Here is a 20840-nt window from a genome sequence, read left to right as displayed (position 1 = left end):
AAAAGTGCGAAAGGGAAAGAAGTTTGCAAAACACTCCAAAATCCCGAAGTTTGCAAAACACCCCAAAATCCCGAAGTTTGCAAAACACTCCACACCCCAAAATCCCGAAGTTTGCAAAACACTCCAAAATCCCGAAGTTTGCAAAACAATCCAAAATCCTGAAGTTTGCAAAAGTGCCCAAAATCCCGAAGTTTGCAAAACACTCAAAAATCCCGAAGTTTGCAAAATGCCTAAAAACGCCGAAGTTCGTTGTAAAAGGCGAAAATTGCAAGAATTTTAAAAAAGTTTTCAAACCTCCCAAAATCGCCAAAATTCGCACTATGGGGCGTAAGTGTCAAAAGTTATAAAGTTTCTAAAAACCTCTTAAAACTCCGAAATACACTTTCCAAGGGTAAATCATAGAATGCAAGTTTTCAAAGGCTCTCATTTCACCGAAGTTTCAACTTAAAAGGAAATCGCGATTTTATGACGTTGAAAAATAGACCAAAGCCCCGAAATCGCGATCCAAGGTAAATTGCAAAGTTTTAGAGTTTGCAAAAGAGCAGGTCTTCGCCGAAATCGCACCATAAGGCAAAATCACGAAGTTAATAGTTTGCAAACCCCCCTCATTCCCCGAAATCGCACCATACGGAAATCGCGAGGTTTAAAAAATCGCGGAGAAAGCAAAATGCCCAAGCTCGACAAGGTGCAGTATGGCGCAGAATTTAGGAAGGTTTTCAAAAGGTATTAAATCGCCGCACTTCGGCCAAGGCGCGAAAATCACAAAGTTTGCAAAACCTTGCGGAAATGCCATAAACCCCATTTTCAACGACATAGGGAAATCCGTAGAGGTTAAATAGTTTGTTGAGGAGCAAAATGCCCAAGATGCCTAAGGGTTAAACGCAGAAGTGAAAAGTCTGAAGAAATCCAAAACCCCCCATTTTTGCCTATTTTCGGAAGATAAAGGAAAACTTTTAAAGATGGAAGGGCATTAAGTAACCAAGTTCGCAAAGTGGCTTTTAGCCGGAAAATGCCAATGCAGAAGATATTTTCAAAACCAACTTGTAGGCCGAAATTGAACAATTGGGCAAAAGTCACTTTTCGCCAGTCAGCCAAGAAGCTTTAGTGGATTCAAATTGCCTAAACACCATCAAGACCAAGGATCAGATTTCATTTTCGAAGAGAAAACGGCATTTCAAGATACATCTCACAAAGAGCTTCTCGAGCCAGGCATTAAAATTTAATATTTGTTAAGTTAAATTATTTGATTTTTCAAATTGATTTATTAAAATGAAATTGTTGTTCGCAGGTCGCAGGACGTCATCGAAGAACCAAGAGAAAGCCTGAAACATCAAGGAGCCAGGCACTGAACGCTGAAGAAAAGGATGCAGGAACGCGAGAGCAACTGAGCATTGGGAAGTGTGCCACTCGGGCAGCTTAAATTATATATATTACAACTCTAATTTCAAGCTAGAATTGTTGTCTTAAGACTAAGTCGAGATTTTGGGCTATGGTTGTATTTTGTTCTCACATTATTTGGAACAAGATCCCAACTAAGGCTCTTAGTGATATGGCACTACATAAGAAGTGGTGTGGTTGGAAGCAACTGTAACATACTTTAAGGTCTTTGGTAATGTTGCATCAGCTCACTGCTGAATGGGAGGTAGACGATGCTTGATCCCTAAGACTAAGTATGTCATGGTAGGTTATTCAAAGGTACTTTGCTAAGCAAACCGTTATTGTCAATGGAATGGTGTATTTGATGGTACGCTTCTATTTAATGCTTGCTCTCAATTGATAGTTGTATATACTAGTCAAAATTAGACAAAATCCTCTATGTTCTTTAAGAGAATCTTGACTGTATTTTATGCAGTGAATAAAGAGTTGATTTCATGTAAATTAAGACAGAACTTATAATGGCTGAATTATGACCTTCACAAAACTAATTCTTGTCATGGGCAACAAATCAATCCAGCCCTAAACAGTAAATACTAATATCAGTAATCGAGAGTCGAAGCAACATACTGTCGTGGATGTCATGTTTTCTATCACAGTATCTCCATCTTCATAAGAATAATTCTGTCCGTCCTGATTATCAAGTGCCTCATCTTCTTCAGATCCCTCCATGCTCTGAAATGCGCCACCATTTGTGGCAGGTGGTGATTTGGCTGGTACCATTGGTGCTCTCTTTGAAGGAGTAGGATGATTGAGAGATTGCCAACTACCTATGATTAAAAACAGATAGAATTGATCAATTAAAAACCTATTGCTGTGTAAGAAATCGATATTGAACAGATAGCAAAATTATATTGAGCTCATTAGGTTATCCTCATGTTATCTAATTGCTATCAAGATACGTTATAACAAAGGTATTCGAAATTTATAACATAATTATTTTTTCTACTTTTACTTCTAATAGCAATCACTGTGATAGAAGATTCACGAGGAAAATATAAAGGACGATGACATTAGAAAGAAATAATTAATCACAAAAGAAAAAGTATTACGGATAATTCTTTCATGAACAATATGGATGGCCCAAGGGCAACATTTTGATAATAAATTATAAAGGGCATATCAAATCAATGAGAATTTGTAATCCAGATACTTCAGAGTAGCTTAGAGACGACACAAATTGACATATGGGCAGGTGCAAGCGAGAGAAGAGAATTTATTGAAAAAGTGCCCTAAAAAGTAAAAACTTCCATATCTATGTTAATATATTTGAGAAAAATTATAGAAATTAAAATAAATTCCATATTGCTAATAACTAAAAAGTATGCATTTTAAATAGAGAAAAGTAAACAGAAAAAATTAGTGAAATAATAAGCAAAAACCTACGGGTATTATGTAGACTTGGAGGAAATCTAAAATAAAGAAATCCAAGAGGAAATTGCCAACATATTTCTTCAACAAAATCATGATAATATTTCAACAGGCATGCTCTATCAGTAATTCAAACCAATGATGCCAAATCTAACATTGAAATTGGGTCCTTTCAAATATATTGTCAAAAAAACTGGGATCAATCAAACTTCACTTTAAATAGTGACACAACTAAGTCAAAAGACCAGGTTGTAGACTCAGTTGATTGATCATGTGATGCAAGAAATGTATAGTCACAATTCGCAATGATAAGAAGGTAATGCAATTGATAATTTGGTATTACTGTAGTGGCGAGAAGGGATTGTCTAAATTTGTTGATACAACTCCACGAATGCTCATGCAATAGCAATGGTAAAACAACAGTGGACTTCGGGGTAAGAGGTACGGATGCCTGAACTATCAACATTTTTCTGAGCTTAGTAGTAATAAAATGGTTGATGCCTTCAATCTATTCAAACAAGTCAGAATGTATGTATATAATATCAAATAAAAAAAAAGTCAACATCCATTTCTCATTGATAAAGCACGGCATGCCAAAGAAAATTGTGTGACATTGTCTTACCAAAAATGTGCCTAACTCAAGTTTGAAGCCCTCTTCACCATGGGCATGTTTTAATAAGACATCTACCACATTTTGGTTTGCTGGGTGAAATTTGCACATGGCAATGCCACCTCAAAATGGCAATTTACTAAAGTTATTTGATCTCTTTGTTGGCTCACAGAACTTTATTGGGTCATCGTAATGTCCCCAATCGGGCAACCTCAAGAGATACATGAATTTTCAAACATGTGTAGGCTAAGACAATTATCAAATGCCAAATGTTGATGCCAAGCCCTAGTTGATTGGCACTAATTCAATATTCCAAAACCCTTGTAAATCAAATATGCAACTTTAAACAATAGTTTGAAACCCTCACAATGCTGATATGCAAGTTCAAATGCAACATGGACAACGAATCTGAATAGCTTGTGTCAAAATACATCAAGTATAATTGCTGATATGACTGATGTAAACCCTACGTTGCCAAATATAATTAGAGAGAATTATAACAGCAATAGGAAACCCTTGAAATTTATTTTTATACAACTGTAGCAACAAGAAACGAGGTATAATCCTGATGAAATGATGCTATAGACAATTTTCAGAATCACAACAATGATAAATTCCACTCATAACAGATAAAATGGCCAAAAATTCTGAAGGTGCAACTGTTGAAAACCCTAGAATACTAAGACAGACTGTTGGAATGATTACAAATTTGATCAAATGATTGAAATTGTTCATAAAGATCCCGGTACAGCTGGCAATCAGGATGGTAAGGTCAGGATATGGGTGGAAATAGCAGAAAAATGATGTCAAGATGTCGCCAAACAGTTGAAACAATTTTCCAAGGTTGAATTCCACTATGTATGGCACTCCAAGATCACCTAAAAGATAGTACAGATCTCCCAAAATAGGTGGCATGAGCAATGACTACTGGGCGATCAGTACCAACCATGAAATCGGGAAATAATTATGTGCATAACCCTGGAATCAGAAAGAAATGATGATGGTGATTCCCCATCAATGTGCTGCTCAAGATCTAGCATAAAATGATGATGAACAACAGCAAGAAACACTTAAGAATTAGCAGTGAAACCCTCCAAATCACAAACACAACATTTGCTTGCAAATAAAATTTGAACCCATCCTCCACCAGCTGAAATCTTAATTCACTGTAGCAACACTGTAGCAGGCTGAAATGACTTCAATTCTTTGAGCACAAATGTGATTCCCAAGCGAAATCACTCTTTGGACAAGAGGATTTTCATCCTCAAATACAACTTGGAAATCAAGAGGGTTTTCCTCCAAGATCTCCAAAAAAGGTTTTCATATTTAGATGGAAAGATGAACACAAAGCTCAATCTCCGGAAAGTATTCGAAAATCCAAAATAACAAGTGATTTGATGTGAGCCTTGACTTCTCTTTAGTAGGCACTTTACTTCAGGCCCTCTATTTTATTTTATTTTGCTTCTCCCTCCAAGTATTTAAAAATACTTTTTAAATCACAGTCATGCATCTCACAAAGTTCAGTGAAGGAGAACCTCATTAGACAATTGCATAGTGGCAAATTGGGAGGCAAATCAAAGTTGATAAGACATGGGCCATATCGAAAGAGAGGTATTACTAATCTGAATTGCACAAAGATGTGCATAAGTTTGTGAAGAGATGCAAAATATGCCAAATTGCAAAAGGAGTGGTGCAAAACACTAGATTGTATAAACCACTTCCTACACCAAATAGACCATGGGAAGACTTGTCCACTAATTTGCCCTTGGATAACCATGAATTGCAAAGAGATAATGACTCAATTTTTTTGGTCGTTGATAGGTTTTTAGAGGTGAGGCATTTTGGTCCTTCCAATCATACGAGTGATGCACGAAAGGTGGAAAATTTGTTCTTCAACAAGGAGGTGTGGTTGCATAAGTTGGCACAAAGTATTACCTCAGACAAAGATATTGAGTTCCATAGCCACTTTAGCAGACATTGTGGAAAGAGGTAAGCAAATAGTTGAACTATAGTTTAGCATATGATCCGTAGATAGATGCGCAAAAAAGGTTGTCAATCAGAGCCTCGACAACTTACTAAGATGTTTGGTGGAAGATAAGCCCACAAATTGAGACTTCATATTGGCACAAGTAGAGTTTGTGTACAACTTAGTGAATATGTCAACTAACAAGACGCGCCAATTCAAATTGTGTACGGGCCATCGCCATGAGGTGTCACTAACTTGTTGACAATGGAAAAAGAAAAGTGTCATAGTTAAAACATGAAAGACTCTAGGCAACATATGCAATAGTTGAATGCATAAGTTAAGAGGCAGTTGGAGGAGAGTAATGCCAAATATAAGGCACATGTAGACATGAGATAGAGGGAGAAGACTTATACAAGGTACATGTAGACATGAGATAGAGGGAGAAGACTTATACAAGGTACATGTAGACATGAGACTAAGGGAGAAGACTTACTCAAAAGAGGAGTTAATCATGGCGCACTTGAGGAAAGAGCAGTTCCCCAAACGAACATACAACAAATTGACAGCAAAGAATATTGGCACATGTAAATTTTTGTGCAAACTTTCTAAAAATGCATATAAAATTGAGTTGCCAAAAGGACTAGATATCACCCCATTTTATTCTTTTCCTTGGCGAGATGGTTTAGTTGATGCAGAAGCACAACCATAGGACAGCATTAATTAGAAAATGTAGATACTAGAAAGATAGCAAGATGAAATAATGTAAGTCCATACATCCAGCTGAAACCAAAAAAAATTGGCCTATGTAAAGTTTTGTGCAAATTTTCTAAAAATTGCATATGGTATTGAGTTGCCAAAAGGACTAGATATCTCCCCAATATTCAATGTGTCTAATTTTTATTCTTTTCCTAGACAAGATGATTCTGATTGATGTAGAAGTACAACCACAAGATAGCATTGATTGGAAAATATGGATACTAGAAAGATAGCATGGTGAAATGATGCAAGTCCTTGATGACTACATTGGAAAGAACACCTAAATGAGCTAGTACAAAGAGTATTTGATTTGCTGGAGGAATAAGGGGTCAAAAGAAAATTCATGGATCACTAAAGTTCAAGTATTTTGTCTTAGGTGGTTGAATCAATCATCTGCAAAATCCATTTTGTGAGCAACATAGTCACAAAATTCACTTAGGGTGTCTAATGTAGGAGCATCTTAGGGGTTGAACAATCTTTAATCACCCAAAAAAGAGTTTTCTTTCATTTTGCTCTCTTTGTGGCTGGTCCACACAATGAACTAGCTATTGTGTTTTGGTTTGAAGCATGTGTGGTTTTGGTGTACAGATTTGGTTGCACATGTTTGGGAACTTGTAATGCATAGCATTACCACAAACACCATTGGTTCACATTGGTGCCTAGGGCACAAAGGTTGAAGCAAACTCTTGCCTTCGTAAAGATATAGTGAGCCCTCCCCAAAACACCTAAAGTAGAGCATGTCACCAAGTTGTCATGAGTTGCAACACAAGCTCAGGGAAGCCAGGTAGGATCTAGTCCACACATTGGAGGTGGATACGCTAAAGACCCATTCTCTAGCTGGCAAGTGGAAACAACAAACACTCATTTGTCAATTATGTCAAACTCTCTAGAATAGTCAAAAATATTAAAGTGGCATTCAAAGGCATACAAAAACAATAGGGAATCTGCAAAACCATAGGATGGAAGTTAAAAAATCAAGTTTCTTACAGCTTTTATTTCCAGTTTGTGAGGCAGGCAAGACCTTTCAATTGCCACATATGTAGGGAAGATCAACAATCACTGGGTTGGCATAAAAAAGTGGGCAATTTCCCTTTGTAGAGGGGCATAAGAGTTGCTAAAATAAGGCTGGAGTGAAGTCTTAGCTGAAATCAAGCTAGAAGGAAAATTGAGAGTGAGAACATAATGGTTCATAGAAAGGATGTAAATATCGTCTAAAAATCAGCTAAATCGCGATTTATCGCAATTCAGAACAGAAAACGATTTAATCGCGCCAGATTTTTTCTAAAAAATCGCGAACTTCTAATAGTTTAAATCGCGATAAAATCGCGAGCAAAGCATAAAAAAACGCGTGTCGAAAAGCGGATTTAGTTTTAATTTGTTATTTTCATGCAACCCTAAAAAGTGAATATCTTTTAACACCCGATAAAGTCCGCGTATTGGTTTTTTAGCGCGCGCAAGTCTTCACACAACGGCAGCTGAAGGAAACAATAGTTTTTAGACTTACAGGTGTGCGAATTGGTTTTGACCTTTTAGCACTCATTTGTCTTCACGGGAGTCTTTGGCAAATTCGCGGTCTAAGTCCAGATTTGACGAGACAAGTAAGAGCACGAATTTCTCTATCATAGTTAATATTTATTATTTAAATTTTAAACTCTATCAAAGTCTGCGATTCCGCCTGCCACAACTAGAGGCCCTTGATTAAATGTAATTCTTAATCTGTATTGTGTTGTTACGTTGTATATAATTTTTATGGCCAAGAGTTTCATTTATAATGTAACAATAGTTACAAACTTACAATCATACTGCCCAAATTTTGTAGGAATTATGTGCTTTCTGAATGAATTATTTACAAATTCATACAAAAAGCACATAATTCCTACATAATTTGTGATAGAAATTAACAACATGAATGTAACATTAACATAATACTGCCCAGAAAGCTGCTTTCTGGGCAGTATTATGTTAATGTTACATTCATGTTGTTAATTTCTATAACAAATTATGTAGGAATTATGTGCTTTTTGTATGAATTTGTAAATAATTCATTCAGAAAGCACATAATTCCTACAAAATTGCTTTCTGGGCATCATTATGTTAATGTTACATTCATGTTGTTAATTTCTATAACAAATTATGTAGGAATTATGTGCTTTTTGTATGAATTTGTAAATAATTCATTCAAAAAGCACATAATTCCTACAAAATTTGGGGGAAGCTTTCTAGGCGGTATTATGTTAATGTTACATTCATGTTGTTCATTTCTATAACAAATTATGTAGGAATTATGTTCTTTTTGTATGAATTTGTAAATAATTCATTCAGGAAGCACATAATTCCTACAAAATTTGGGCAGTATTGTTACAAACTTACAATCAATGTACGAATTATGTACAAATTTGTAAATAAAAATAGAGATTTTGTAACATAATGTGCTTTCTGGGCAGTATCTACCCAGAAAGCACATGGAAAATATAACAACAATCGGCAAATACTGCCTATAAAGAACATTATGTTAATAGTGTTTGCCACATACGAGTAAACGATTAAATGCAGAAAGTAAATGCACAAAACATAATGGAAATTTATTAAATAACCAGTCTCTGTATTAATTCAACAATCCATGTACATCAAGTGCTTATAACATTAAACCCAGATACGACTATCATGATCCTACTTCGAAGGAAAGGTATGCAATATATAATAGCCGAAGGGGTGCGACCAACCGTCGCATCCAACTGCCCTTCGGGACGACTAACTAACTGACCGCCGTAACTCATTATTACCGACGACAACATAAACATAATATGACAACATAACATAATGATTATTCTTGGCAACATCATCCCCCCCAAGAAAAGAAGTCGTCTCCGGACGACTTAATACAAAATAGAGATGATGTTCATTCAAGATATAGAACTGCAGGAATTGCTAACGCCAATCGAGCCCGGAACTCATACACCTGCTACGTCCTCACCTAAAAACCCTTTTTTGCTACCATCCGATGCTCAAGTGCGGATTTCACCATTATTGCTTCCTTTGACATCACAGTCCTCCTGTGCCTAAACCAAACATGTCTGCAAAACACGCTTTTCAGTCTCAACCTCCACCAACTGCTACTCAAATGATACTGTCTCCCTAGCCAATTTGTCCTCGATAGCCACCTGCGCTGCCCTCGCAGCATCCAACTCCTATCTACGCTGAGCTAAGTCTCACGCTACTACTGCCTCCAACCTGGTGGTTAGCTCCTCCCAAGCCCTCTGTGCATCCACCAAGGCAACCTCTCGTCCAGTCGAGACATACTCCAAGTTCCTCAAAGTGTACCATTCATGCCTGGAAGTGGCCACAACCCTCTGGCACAAAGGCTAGGAGACACCTCAAATCCTCCATCACACTCCCCAAAGGCTAATAACTGAACTGAATAACTCCCTGGTGTCATACGACTTTGCATTCTTGTAATGCCTTTTCTCAAACTCTGTTTGGTCGCAACCTCCAAATTTGTTTCAAGCTTCTTTCTCACGGTATGGAACAATCCAATGCCAGGCGGGGTCAAGGGGCAACGCCCCCGCCGCCAACACCAATTTACAACCCTCAGAACCACACGAAAGTCCATGGCGCACATCATTTCTGTGATATTTTAAGATTCCAAAACCCTTCTTCTCCATTCTAATATTTTCAGCATCCTGGCTCCAGACATCATCAGATGATTTTTCAATCTGGTCATCGTTTTTTTTTGTTTTTTTTTCACTGTAATGTCCCCAATGGCACCCCAGCCATACAACCTCCCCATACGATCAACAATAGCACTGACACCTCCAATCATACAACCACCTTCCCGTGCGGTCAACACCCCTCCACCGTACGGATCACCCCATATGGAATACACGACCAACCATCTACCATACACACCATACGGGCCTCCTTCTGCACGCCAAACGCTTAACTACCTCTTGGATGGCTGTGTGTGCCTTACGTGTGCCTGCCCTATGCTTGCGTGGGCGTTGCGTTGTTGGGCGAAGTGCATTTGTGCGGGGGTTGTGTGTTTGTGCAGGGCTGCGTTTATGTTGGCAACGATGGTATCCACTGTCGGTGTTGCCACCGCACGATGGTCTCACCGTCGGTGTTCCCATCGCACGATGGTTCCACCGTCAGTGTTGCCACCGCACGGTGGTTCCATCGTGGTTTGTTTTTTTTTTTCCGTCGTACGGATTTTTTTTATTTTTTTTTTTTTAAATGTCCAAATTCGGCTCGGGTTTCGTGCCTCTGGGATCGCCCTTTCTCGGTTTGCCTCACCCGAGAGTCTCCCGCTTTGGTCTCGTGCCTCTTGAGTCGCCTGCCCGGCCTCTCAGGTCCCCTTCCATCCTATCGGGTTCCCCTCCGGACTCTCGGGTGTCCTTCCGGCCTCTCAGGTCCCCTGCGCGCTTCTTGTGGTAGGGTTTCAATTTGGACCCGTTGGTGGCAAGTCTATTTTCAATGGCCATCCAAAGTCTTGGAACCACAAATTCTACAAGGACCACGGTCTCCTTCCCGTACATAAGAAGAAGAAGAATAATAAAGATTTTGAAGGTTGTGGCCTTCCACACAAGGTTCCAATCGTTGCCGACACGAATGATCTTCGGATTATCTACGTCACCGAGGTTTGGGGCGTCTCCCTTCCAATATTCTTTGTATTCCGGCAGGTACACCTCCTCTGTTGCTTGCTCTGGTTTCTCTACTTCGAGCCTGTAGCTTTGGAACATTTCGTAATCCTCCATCTGCCAGTGGAAGAGCCCTTTCAATGACCCCGTCTCATCCTCGGAGCACTCCCCCAGTTTGAGAATCCCTTCGTTGTTGGGCTCCCTGCAACCCCGTCCTTCGTCCCTCAATCGCCTTCTCCTTCACCCTCCGATTCTGAAGATGATGCCAGTTCCTCACTAACCAACTACGTCCCAAGGTCTATGATAAACTTCCTTCCTCCATTCTCCATAAACAAAGTGTTCTTCTTCCAGTTGTGGGTGGCCTTGGCTGCCACCAGCCACCCTCTCCCTAAGATCGCATCATACCCTTTTTTCTTTAGTGGGATTACCACGAAGTCCAGTATGAAGGGTTGCGTTCCGATGGTAACTTGTTGGCCCATCAGTGTCCCGATGGGTTTGATTCCATGTTGATCTTCTCCCAACAGATTGAATGTAGATGGCCACAATGTCAGCTTCCCCAGCTTCCACCAGGTTTCTTCTGGAAGAACATTCACTCCTGATCCACCATCGACGATGGTATCGGTTAGAATGGTGCCAAGGATACCCATCTCCACAATGGTCGGGTTCCTTCCAGTGTTAACTGCCAGCAACATGGGGTCTATTGCAGACCCCCCAGGACCATCTGTGTGGTGGTTGGTATTGGTGTTTGGTTGGGAGAGATTATTCAACAACGTCGTTCGTACTTGAGGCATCGTCTGGAGGAGGTCGTGTACCTTCACAAGCACCTCCAGTTTTAAAATTTGATTTAGTATAGCCTCCTCCACCTCCGGTCGGCTGGAAGTACCCGTCATACCCTTCGCCTTCGCCCTTTCTTGTATCTCTTTCTCAATTTCTTCTCGTGCTTCCCGTACCCTTCGCTTCTCCGTCTCCGAGTCTAGGCACATTGCGTGTCTAGCTTGGGCGCGGGTTACGGCCAGCACTTCCTCTTCCTTGGTTTCCTCAATATTGAGCAAGTAGATGCCGGACTTTGGGCAGGTGGCGTCTTCATGGTCTCCCGATCCACACCATTTGCACAAATATTGTGTGGCCTCTCCCGTCGGGCAATCTCGAGCAAAGTGCCCCCACTGGTTGCACGCTCTGCATTGTACCATCAGTCGGCCTTTGGAGTCGTATTGGATCCGGCTCCTTGTATTGTTATTGTTGTTTCGTCCTCCCCACCAGTTATCTCGGTAGCCTCCCGATGTTGCATTGTTGTTCGCTTGGGAGCTGTCGGTACCGCCCGATGCAGTTGGTTGTTCCTGCGTAAGCAATACTTGTTGGTTTCGTGTTTTCATGTTGTAGGGGCATTCCCTGGTGGGATGCCCCATCAACTGGCATATATCACAATAGGCCTTCTTTTGGCAGGAGCCTTTCGTGTGGCTGTCCGTCTTACATTTCGTGCACCAAAGCTCCCCTTCGTCAGTCTTGCTTGGACCTCCCTTCATAACCTTCAGCGCTTTCATCATCCTCAGCATGTCCTTCTGTAGGGCTTGCAACTTTTGCCGGACTCGTCGTCGCCTTTGCTTCCCTCGGAAGAGTCATCATCCTCGAATGAGTTATCCTTCTACTTTTTCTTCTTGGATGTCTTGGTCTCGCTCTCGAGATCCATTGCTCTATTATATGCATCTTCGTACGAGGTTGGTGGAACAATTTTCATCTTTTTCCGGATGGAGTGTTTCAGTCCCTCCACGAACCATCTCTTTTTCAACCCATCCACTGGTTGACTCTCCATTTTCCCCAACAGTTCCTTGAGCCGCAAACTATAGGCTCGGATAGTCTCGTTCTTGTTCTACTTTGTGCCATAGATTTCGGCTACTATTTCGTTGTCGTTTTCTGAGGAGGCAAAACTCTATCCCGAACTCCTTCTTCAAGTCGAGCCATGTGCCGACTTTGGCCTTATCCATATCTGAGTACTAGTCTATGGCCACTCCCCTTAAGGTTGCTGGAAATTGTGTTACCCATTCATCTTGGTCAGTAACACCGTTCGCTGACCATATGGTTTCGCAAGTGCGGCAATGGAGGACAGGATCTTCCTTCCCGTCGCCGTGGAACTTCAGCAGTTTTTGTTTACTCGCCATCGATGGGGGTCGTCTCCCCGGAGGTGATTGTGGCGGTGTCTGTGCCCCTGCGCCACTCCCTCCGGCGTCGGCGATGTGTCCTGCTTGGGAAACTGGGGGTACGGTGATTTGCCTTCCGTGTGTCGCACCTACAGCCGTACGGTCTTCCTCCCCTTCGTTCTCACCCGCATCCACTATTGGCTCCCTTTGGTGGTCCTCACTTCGCGGCGTAAGGGATAAGTTTTTGAATTGGTCCCAGGTCTCTTCGACTAGATTCCTCCGTAACCTTGTTTCCTCCAAAAACTCTTCGTAGCTTCTCACCCTACAATGTTCTAGCAACGCGTAGAAATTTCCCTCGGCTTCTACCCCCTCCGTGACACCTCCTTGGTTCCCTTCAAGCAACCCTTCGGCAGGTCGTCCTTCGACAAGTTGCCTCAACCTCTATCTACGTTCTACTTGTTGCTCCAAAATCAAGGCCCTATGTGCGGCCTCCCACTCCTCTGTTTGTGCTTTCTTATTTCTATCTTTGTTTAATAGGTTGGGCATTAATTCCCGTTCATTTCCATCAATAACAACACATAAAAACAGAACACTTTTTTATTAATTCATCTCATCAGATACAACTTGTGTCAATATTATGACACCTTTATTCAAATCTAGAATGTTCTTTTATCCCTCTCGGATTCAGGGTTCAATTTCCTCTTGGCCTCGTGCCATCATGCTCCGCTTCCCGACAGCTACTTTCTTCGTACTGTTGGAGGATTTGTTGGCGTCGCTCTTCCAAGGCAATCTCCTCCAAGCGAGTTCGTTGTGCCAGTGATGCTTGTGCAAGCAACCGGGGAGATGGTTCATCAACCGATTTACTGTCAGGCTAACTTCCAGTGCTGTCCACACGGCACTTGTTGGGATTTCAGCCTCCGTGGCCTCCCTTCGGACGTAGGTCTTGATGGCCACCTGAAGGAGGATTGAGAATTCCCGCGTTGCAGTGTCTTCTCCGTGGTAGAGCTTTGTTTGCGCGTCATCGGCCTCTGGGTTGATCTCACCAACGGGTAGGCCCATCGTGTCTATGCGCCATCCGCTCCTTCCGTTCCTGAGTATGTCTAGGCAACGGCGCCAAATGTTTGCCACGTAGAAGAGAAAAAGTTAGAAGAAAAAAACACACAACTACAAATACAATCTCCTCCTTTCTTTCTTATTTATTGATCCATAAATATAACAACAATCAGCAATGGACAAAGTATATTTATTGATCCATGTTTGGTCTCTTTTGCTAGGTGTCTTTCGAATTTTTATAAAAGATAATGGCTTCTGCAACTAGAGGTGGTGGTAGAAAGAGGGATCCTATGTGGAAACATGGCACACCAGGTGCAGTGGCAGGAGAGGTTATTTGTAACCATTGCACAAAAACTATGACCGGTGGCATATACCGACTCAAAATTCACCTTGCACAAATCAATGGACAAAATATTAAGGTATGTGACAATTGCCCTGAAGAGGTTCAAAGGGAGGCAAAAGCAAGGCTTTCAGAATTTGAGCAAAAGAAGGTAGAAAAAAAGAGGACAGCAGAGGCAATGGCAGCCCCATCAAGGAATATCAGTTCTACAGAATCAAAAAAATTTGGGGTGGGCAGCAATACATCTGGTTTTTTCATTCCTCGTAACACTCCTGGTGCACAACCTGGATTGTTAGGTACTTCATAGAATAAGGAAGTGCATCAGCAAACAAGAGCGGCAATGGCTAGATTTTGGATTTACAACAATATTCCATTTAGTATTATTGAGAGTCCATATTGGGAGCAAATGGTCAGTGGATTGACCATTTCTGGTAAGGGGTTCAAGTCCCCAAGTCGTTATGAGTTGAGTGGGCCATTATTGCAGGATGAGGTCCAAAACACACATCAACTGGTGGAACAACAAAGGAGGAATTGGGAAAGGAATGGCTGCACCATTTTATCTGATGGGTGGACGGATAGTAGGAATAGGACACTCATAAACTTTCTAGTTGCTTCAGGGGGACAGGTGGTATTTTTAAAATCGATTGATGCCTCAGATCAAGTGAAGAATGCAGAAACCTTGTGCAACATGTTGGATGAGGTGGTGACCGAAGTCGGAGTGCAAAAAGTTGTTCAAGTTGTGACCGATAATGCAGCTGCATATGTGGCAGCGGGTAAACTTCTACAGGCTAGGCATCCGTCATTATTTTGGAGCCCTTGTGTTGCTCATTGCCTTGATTTACTCCTCGAGGACATAGGGAAACTTAGTTGGGTGAAGAATGTGGTTGAAGATGGAAGGGAAATCACAAAGTACATCTACAACCACACATGGGTCTTGGAGCTTATGAGACAACACACTGATGGTAAGGATCTTGTGCGTTCAGGAGTCACGCATTTTGCCATGAATTTCCTCAACTTACAGAGCATATTACGTGCATTGCCCAACCTAAAGAGGATGTTTGTGAGTGAAAGATGGTTGCAAAGGCCTTATTGTAGGAAGCCTGAAGCAGAGAAGGTCGTGAAGGCCGTTTTTGATGATAGATTTGCCAAACTCATGGAGGAGATCATCAATGTAAGTGTTCAAAGTTCAAATTTCAATTGATGATATATTTTTAAATTTTCTAATATTACACATTGCTGATTTTTGTTAAATTTGTCATGTCTAGTTGTCAGAACCGTTGGTGAGGGTTCTACGGATGGTGGATGGGGATTAAAGCCCCATAGGGCATCTATATGAGGCCATGGATAAGGCCAAAGAGGCAATTCAGCACTTGTATGGGTCAGAGAGGACTAAATATGAACCCATATGGCGCATAATTGATCGAAGGTGGAACCGACAACTCCACCAACATATCCATGCTGCTGCCTACTATTTGAACCCCAAGTTCTTTACTCCCGTAGTTTCAAAATAGATCAGGAGGTTCAACTTGGCCTTGACACATGTATTCAGAGGTTGGTTCCTGATGAAAATATTCAAGACCTCATTGTTGATGAGTGATGAGTTGCAGAGGTACAAGAAGGGAGATGGGCCATTGTTTTCTTCACCTATTGGTATTCGTAAGAGAGACACCCTATTGCCAGGTAAAAAAAAAATGTGCTCTTAAATCTATTTTACGGTTTAACTTTACCATTTATTTCAATCTTTAAGTTTATAAAAATATTTACCAAGTTATAAATGCCAATTTGTATGCTTGCAAATCTGTGGTGGGAAGATTATGGTGCCACAACGCCTAATCTTCAAAAACTTGCAATCCACATATTATCTCAGCCTTGTAGTGCTTCTGGTTGTGAGCGCAACTGGAGTGTCTTTGAGGCCATTCACACAAAAAAACGCAATAGGTTGACTCAGAAACACTTGAATGACCTTGTATATGTGCGGTACAACCTTCGATTGCATGAAAAGAGGGTACAAGGGAACAATTCATATGACGCACTTGACATTGATGAGATTGATCCATACACAGCGGATTAGATTGCTGAACCTGATGGTGCTACTGGTGATATTGATGTGGATGCATTTATCACTGACGCTCAGTTAGATGAGATGGAGAGGGAGGCAGCTGAATGGGCGGCAAAGGTGGCAGAACATGAGGAGGCGGGAGATGAGTTTGATGATCCAAAAGAGGCAGATTCATCATCGGTTGAGGATATTGCAGCAGCAGCAGTTGCTGCTGCAACACCATCTACTTCAGCACCCACTCAGCGGCAACAGAGTTTTTTGAGCTTTAGTCACAAACGCAATCTATGATTTCCAGTTTTCAATGATATGAAAACATGAACTTAATATGTATTCAGACTTCACTGATTTGTTTTGTGGTCTAGGCTCTACAATATGGATTTGACTCAATCGTATTTACTATTTAGAACTTGAACTTGTTTTTTTGGTATATCACTTTGCTATATGCCATATGGTATGTATTTGACTCAAAGTCTCAGACTATGATTTATATATGATGGAAACCAGTAATATGCTATTGTGTTCTATAAATTTAGTGTATACATGTTTTTTTAGAATATTTAAAAAAATTATATATTTTCAAATGTTCGATAATTTTGCAGATTTTTTCCCCAATTCCCAATTTTTTTAAAATTTTCGGCCAAACGATTTATTGCCAATTAAGATATTTACATCTTTGGTTCATAGTTTTATAGCAAAAAACTTTCTTGGTATTGACTTGGCAAACCAAAAGATAAAGGATTTCTCAAATAGCTAGGATTTAAGTGAGACAAATTACAGATTAAAAACTAAAAATTTCTTAAGAACAGATGAAAAAAAAAAATCTTTTTAATTTCATGCCAAATTAGAATTAAATATCTGTTGAAAAATTCATAAAAAATATAGAGAAAAAATATATATTTTTAAATTAATGCCAAATTGGAATCAAATCTCAAATTCACCATTCAAATACGGATCAAATTGTGACTAAAATCATAATTTAGCAGATAAAAATGGAATTATATCATGATTTTCTTGTGCCTTGGGATTCATGCCTAAGTCTGCAAAAAAATGTGGCAATCCAATTCAGATTAGACCATTGATCAGTCTGAGCCACAATAAATCACAAAGTTTTCTAGATATTCACTATATTAGTTCATAGCCATAGTTGGGCTTGTAAAAAGGGGTTTTATTATACTGCAGAGTCTCACAAGTAGGTTAAATATTCATTGGCAAGGTAGCATCTAGGCTGGTTGCGTTCCATGCAATTCTGGAGTGGCCAATACTGTGTTCAAATCTTTTGCAAATAATATAGATTGTCTGTTTCCCAATTCTTCATTGCTCTTCCTTGTTCTTAGAATCTTGTGTCTTTGTTGTTCTTCTCTATGCAACTGTTCATTGGTTGTTTGTTTGACCACTTGTGGTTTAGTACAGTAAATTCATTACAATTTGACCTTATATGAACTGGCAAGGAGACCAAACCTTACAGAATGCACATTTTGTTTAAATCTCTACTGTCCAACATCAGATCATAAATTCAAACCTCTTCTATTTCAACATATACAAAGACATACAAAGCTTATGCCATGTTTTAGCGATTTCAAATATCTCAGATGGCATATTTTGAGCCTTTACAGATTCAAGACATGCAAATACTCAAAAAAAGGAATCCAAAGTTACTGTAAATGCATTTGAACTGTTGCCAAGGAACATAACCTTATGAAATCCACACATTGGTTCAGCCTATCACTAATTAGTTTAAACTAAACTTGTCTGGCACCAGGTTGTAAGTTCGAAGTTCAAACCTCTTCTACTTCAAGAGATTCAAAGTTTGCAAAGATACTCAAAATTTTAGCAAATTCAAAGATATCTGGGAATAGACGCTGAGCCTTCACAGATTTATTACTTGCAAATATTTGATAACATTCAAAGCTCAACTAAAATTTATACTTCAAATCTTTAATAGAATTCAACTCTACAGTAAATGCATTTCAATTGGTGAAGGAACAGAACCTTACAGAATGCAACATACTTCAGCCAAAGGCTGAATAGTTTATATTTCAACTGTCTAGGCGTCATGTCATAAGTTTGAACCTCTCCTACTAAAAGAGATACAGAGCTTGTGCAATTTTTTAGCAAATCCAAAGATCTCAGGAATAGATTTTGACACTTCCACAGAGTTATGACTTGCAAATCTTAAAAGCATCCAAGGTTACATTAAGATAAATGGCATGCGGATCTTCCCAATCATTCAAATTTACAATAAATGCATTTGAATTGTTGTTAAGGAGGAAAACCTTACAAAATGCAACAAAAGTTCAGTCTATGGCAAAAAAGTTTAATTTTCTCCTGTTCGGCATCAGATCAAAGTCCATGCCTCCCCTACTTAAAGAGATACAAATTTCAGGCAAAGGCATACAAATTTTATGACAATTCTAAGGTAATTAGAAAATTTGTAGAATACATTCCGAGCTTCTAAAGATTTATTATTTGCAAAATTTGAAAAACAAAAATTATCTAAATAAAAGTTACAGTAAATACAATCAGCCTGTCATAAAATAACAAAACCTTACATGATGTGTTCAGCCTCTGGCTAAATAGTTTAAATTTCTTTTCTAAACAGGTCAAAAGTTGGAACCTCTTGGTTCTCCCAATGAAAAGAGCTTAACAGAATGTACATATTACTTTGAATTAATGCGCTCCAGCATCCTACAATTCTATGGGGGTAGGGCGAGTTGTTTTGCCCAGACTCTAGCTAAATTAATTAAATTTTAGTGCAACGTGAGTTTATAAGTTCAAAACTCCGTTACATCAAAAAATTGTTAAAGCTTATGCAGAGTTTTAACAAATTTAAAGATCCGAGGGGTGGATTCCAAGCTTTTACAGATTTATGAATGGCAAAATCTTCAAAAATAAAAATTCAAACTTCCATAAATGAACACAAATTATCGCAAAGAAACAGGCCCTTCTGGAATGCACATGTTACTTAGCCTATGGCTATATTGTTCAAATTTCCACCGTCCGGCATTCAGTAGTCAGTGTGAATCTCTCCTACTCAAAGAGGCTTTTATGCAAAGTTTTAGCAAATTCGATGATAATACGGAATAGATTCGACCTTTCAAGGATTTACGATTTGCAGATCTTTGAAAACACTTTAGGATAAAATTTCTAACGTGAAATGTTAAAATCATTTGAAGTTTCGGTAAATGAATTCGAATCGTCGTAAAGAAAATTAACCTTAAAATGTACAGGTTTAGTCAGCCTCTACAAGATAGACAAAAGTCTAAACCGTAAATACCGAAATCCGCATACGCAACACAGATTAATCAGAAAAATCTTCTCATTTACCATTATCATTTTTTTATGTTTTTGACTCATTCGAAATTCCACAAAAATGAGTACAATTAAAAAAAAAAACTAGTATCTTTTTTTCAATAAAAATAACGAGCAGTTAAAATCTAGATAAAAGCATACCGTCTCGCCGCGTCTGAAGGCGGGGAAGTCCCGAGGGAATCGTAGTCAAGTTCCCGAATGAACCCCGCCTAAATTCCGCACCTCCATTATAATTATTACTATGATTCAACTTCTTCTCGCTCTGGCCATAACACTCCAACCCTTCCGCAGCGGCATTCGGGATGTTAGGCATTGAACCGAAGGTTCTATCAGAAGCACTTCTCCGCCTAGAATTGTGATGCCCGCGCCTCTTACTCTGTGCCACTGCTTCCTCATCTTCTTCATTATCTTCCAAATTCTCTCCCTGGCTCCTCCGCTGAAACTCCAGCAACTGCTCCAACGCTCGCTTGTGCATGTAATAAGCTGAGGCCGCCACTACGGTGGCCCCTACCAGGGCTGCCATTACCAAATGCAAGGTCCCCGAGCTCGAGATATCCATTGAAACCCTTCAAATTTCGGCGCACAACTTATTAATCTTCTCGTTTTCCTGTTTGATTTTTTTGTTCCTTTTATCTCTCTTTCGTCCGTGACAATCGGAACTGAATTTAAAGACGACGAACCAAACCTTTATAAGCTAAAACAATACAAAAGAATCGGAATTTTGGGGTGAATATTTCTGCGTAGACTTAGAAAAAGCGGCGCTGAGTGCGCTAGGAATTTTTTGGGCACAGGATTCGATGCGCTGCCTTGCAGCAAACTTCCCGCACATTCCTGGGATACACTTCGAAAGAAAAACTTTTGCTCCCGCACAGTATCACGTGATCTTAATATCCATCAAAGAATGGTGCTCGTAACTTTCGAATTTCGATAGTGTCGACTGCTTGTTCCTCTTAATTTTTATAATATACTGGTAGATCTCTTGATTTCCTTTATAATTCTTCCACAGTCAGTTTTGCGAGGTTCCACACTGACGTGGCACACTGAAATGTTACGCGGGCGTGCCACTTGCATGGCTCTGAATTTGACTAAATTTGACTTGTAGGTTGAATTTTTACTCAATTTGAAATTTTTGTGATCTGCAATTTGACTGTTTGTGACTTGTTAAGAGATTTA

At 39.9% G+C, this 20840-nt stretch overlaps 1 protein-coding gene across 1 annotated transcript in view; it reads right to left on the bottom strand.

Moving 5' to 3' along the window:
* Positions 1-20638, bottom strand: part of LOC131047038 (AMP deaminase) — a 103288-nt gene extending 82650 nt beyond the window's left edge. The window contains exons 1-2 of the mRNA XM_057980831.2: positions 19809-20638; positions 2005-2204 (exon numbers count right to left, since the gene is read on the bottom strand). Coding sequence (XP_057836814.2) covers positions 2005-2204; positions 19809-20226 — 618 coding nt within the window. The 5' untranslated portion in view covers positions 20227-20638. The remainder of the gene's footprint in view (positions 1-2004; positions 2205-19808) is intronic.
* Positions 20639-20840: the final 202 nt, after the last annotated feature.

The sequence above is a fragment of the Cryptomeria japonica genome, chromosome 7 (assembly GCF_030272615.1).
Source record: "Cryptomeria japonica chromosome 7, Sugi_1.0, whole genome shotgun sequence".
NCBI lineage: Eukaryota > Viridiplantae > Streptophyta > Pinopsida > Cupressales > Cupressaceae > Cryptomeria > Cryptomeria japonica.
Note: the sequence above shows the minus strand (reverse complement) of the source record. Positions and strands in the feature narration are given on the sequence as shown.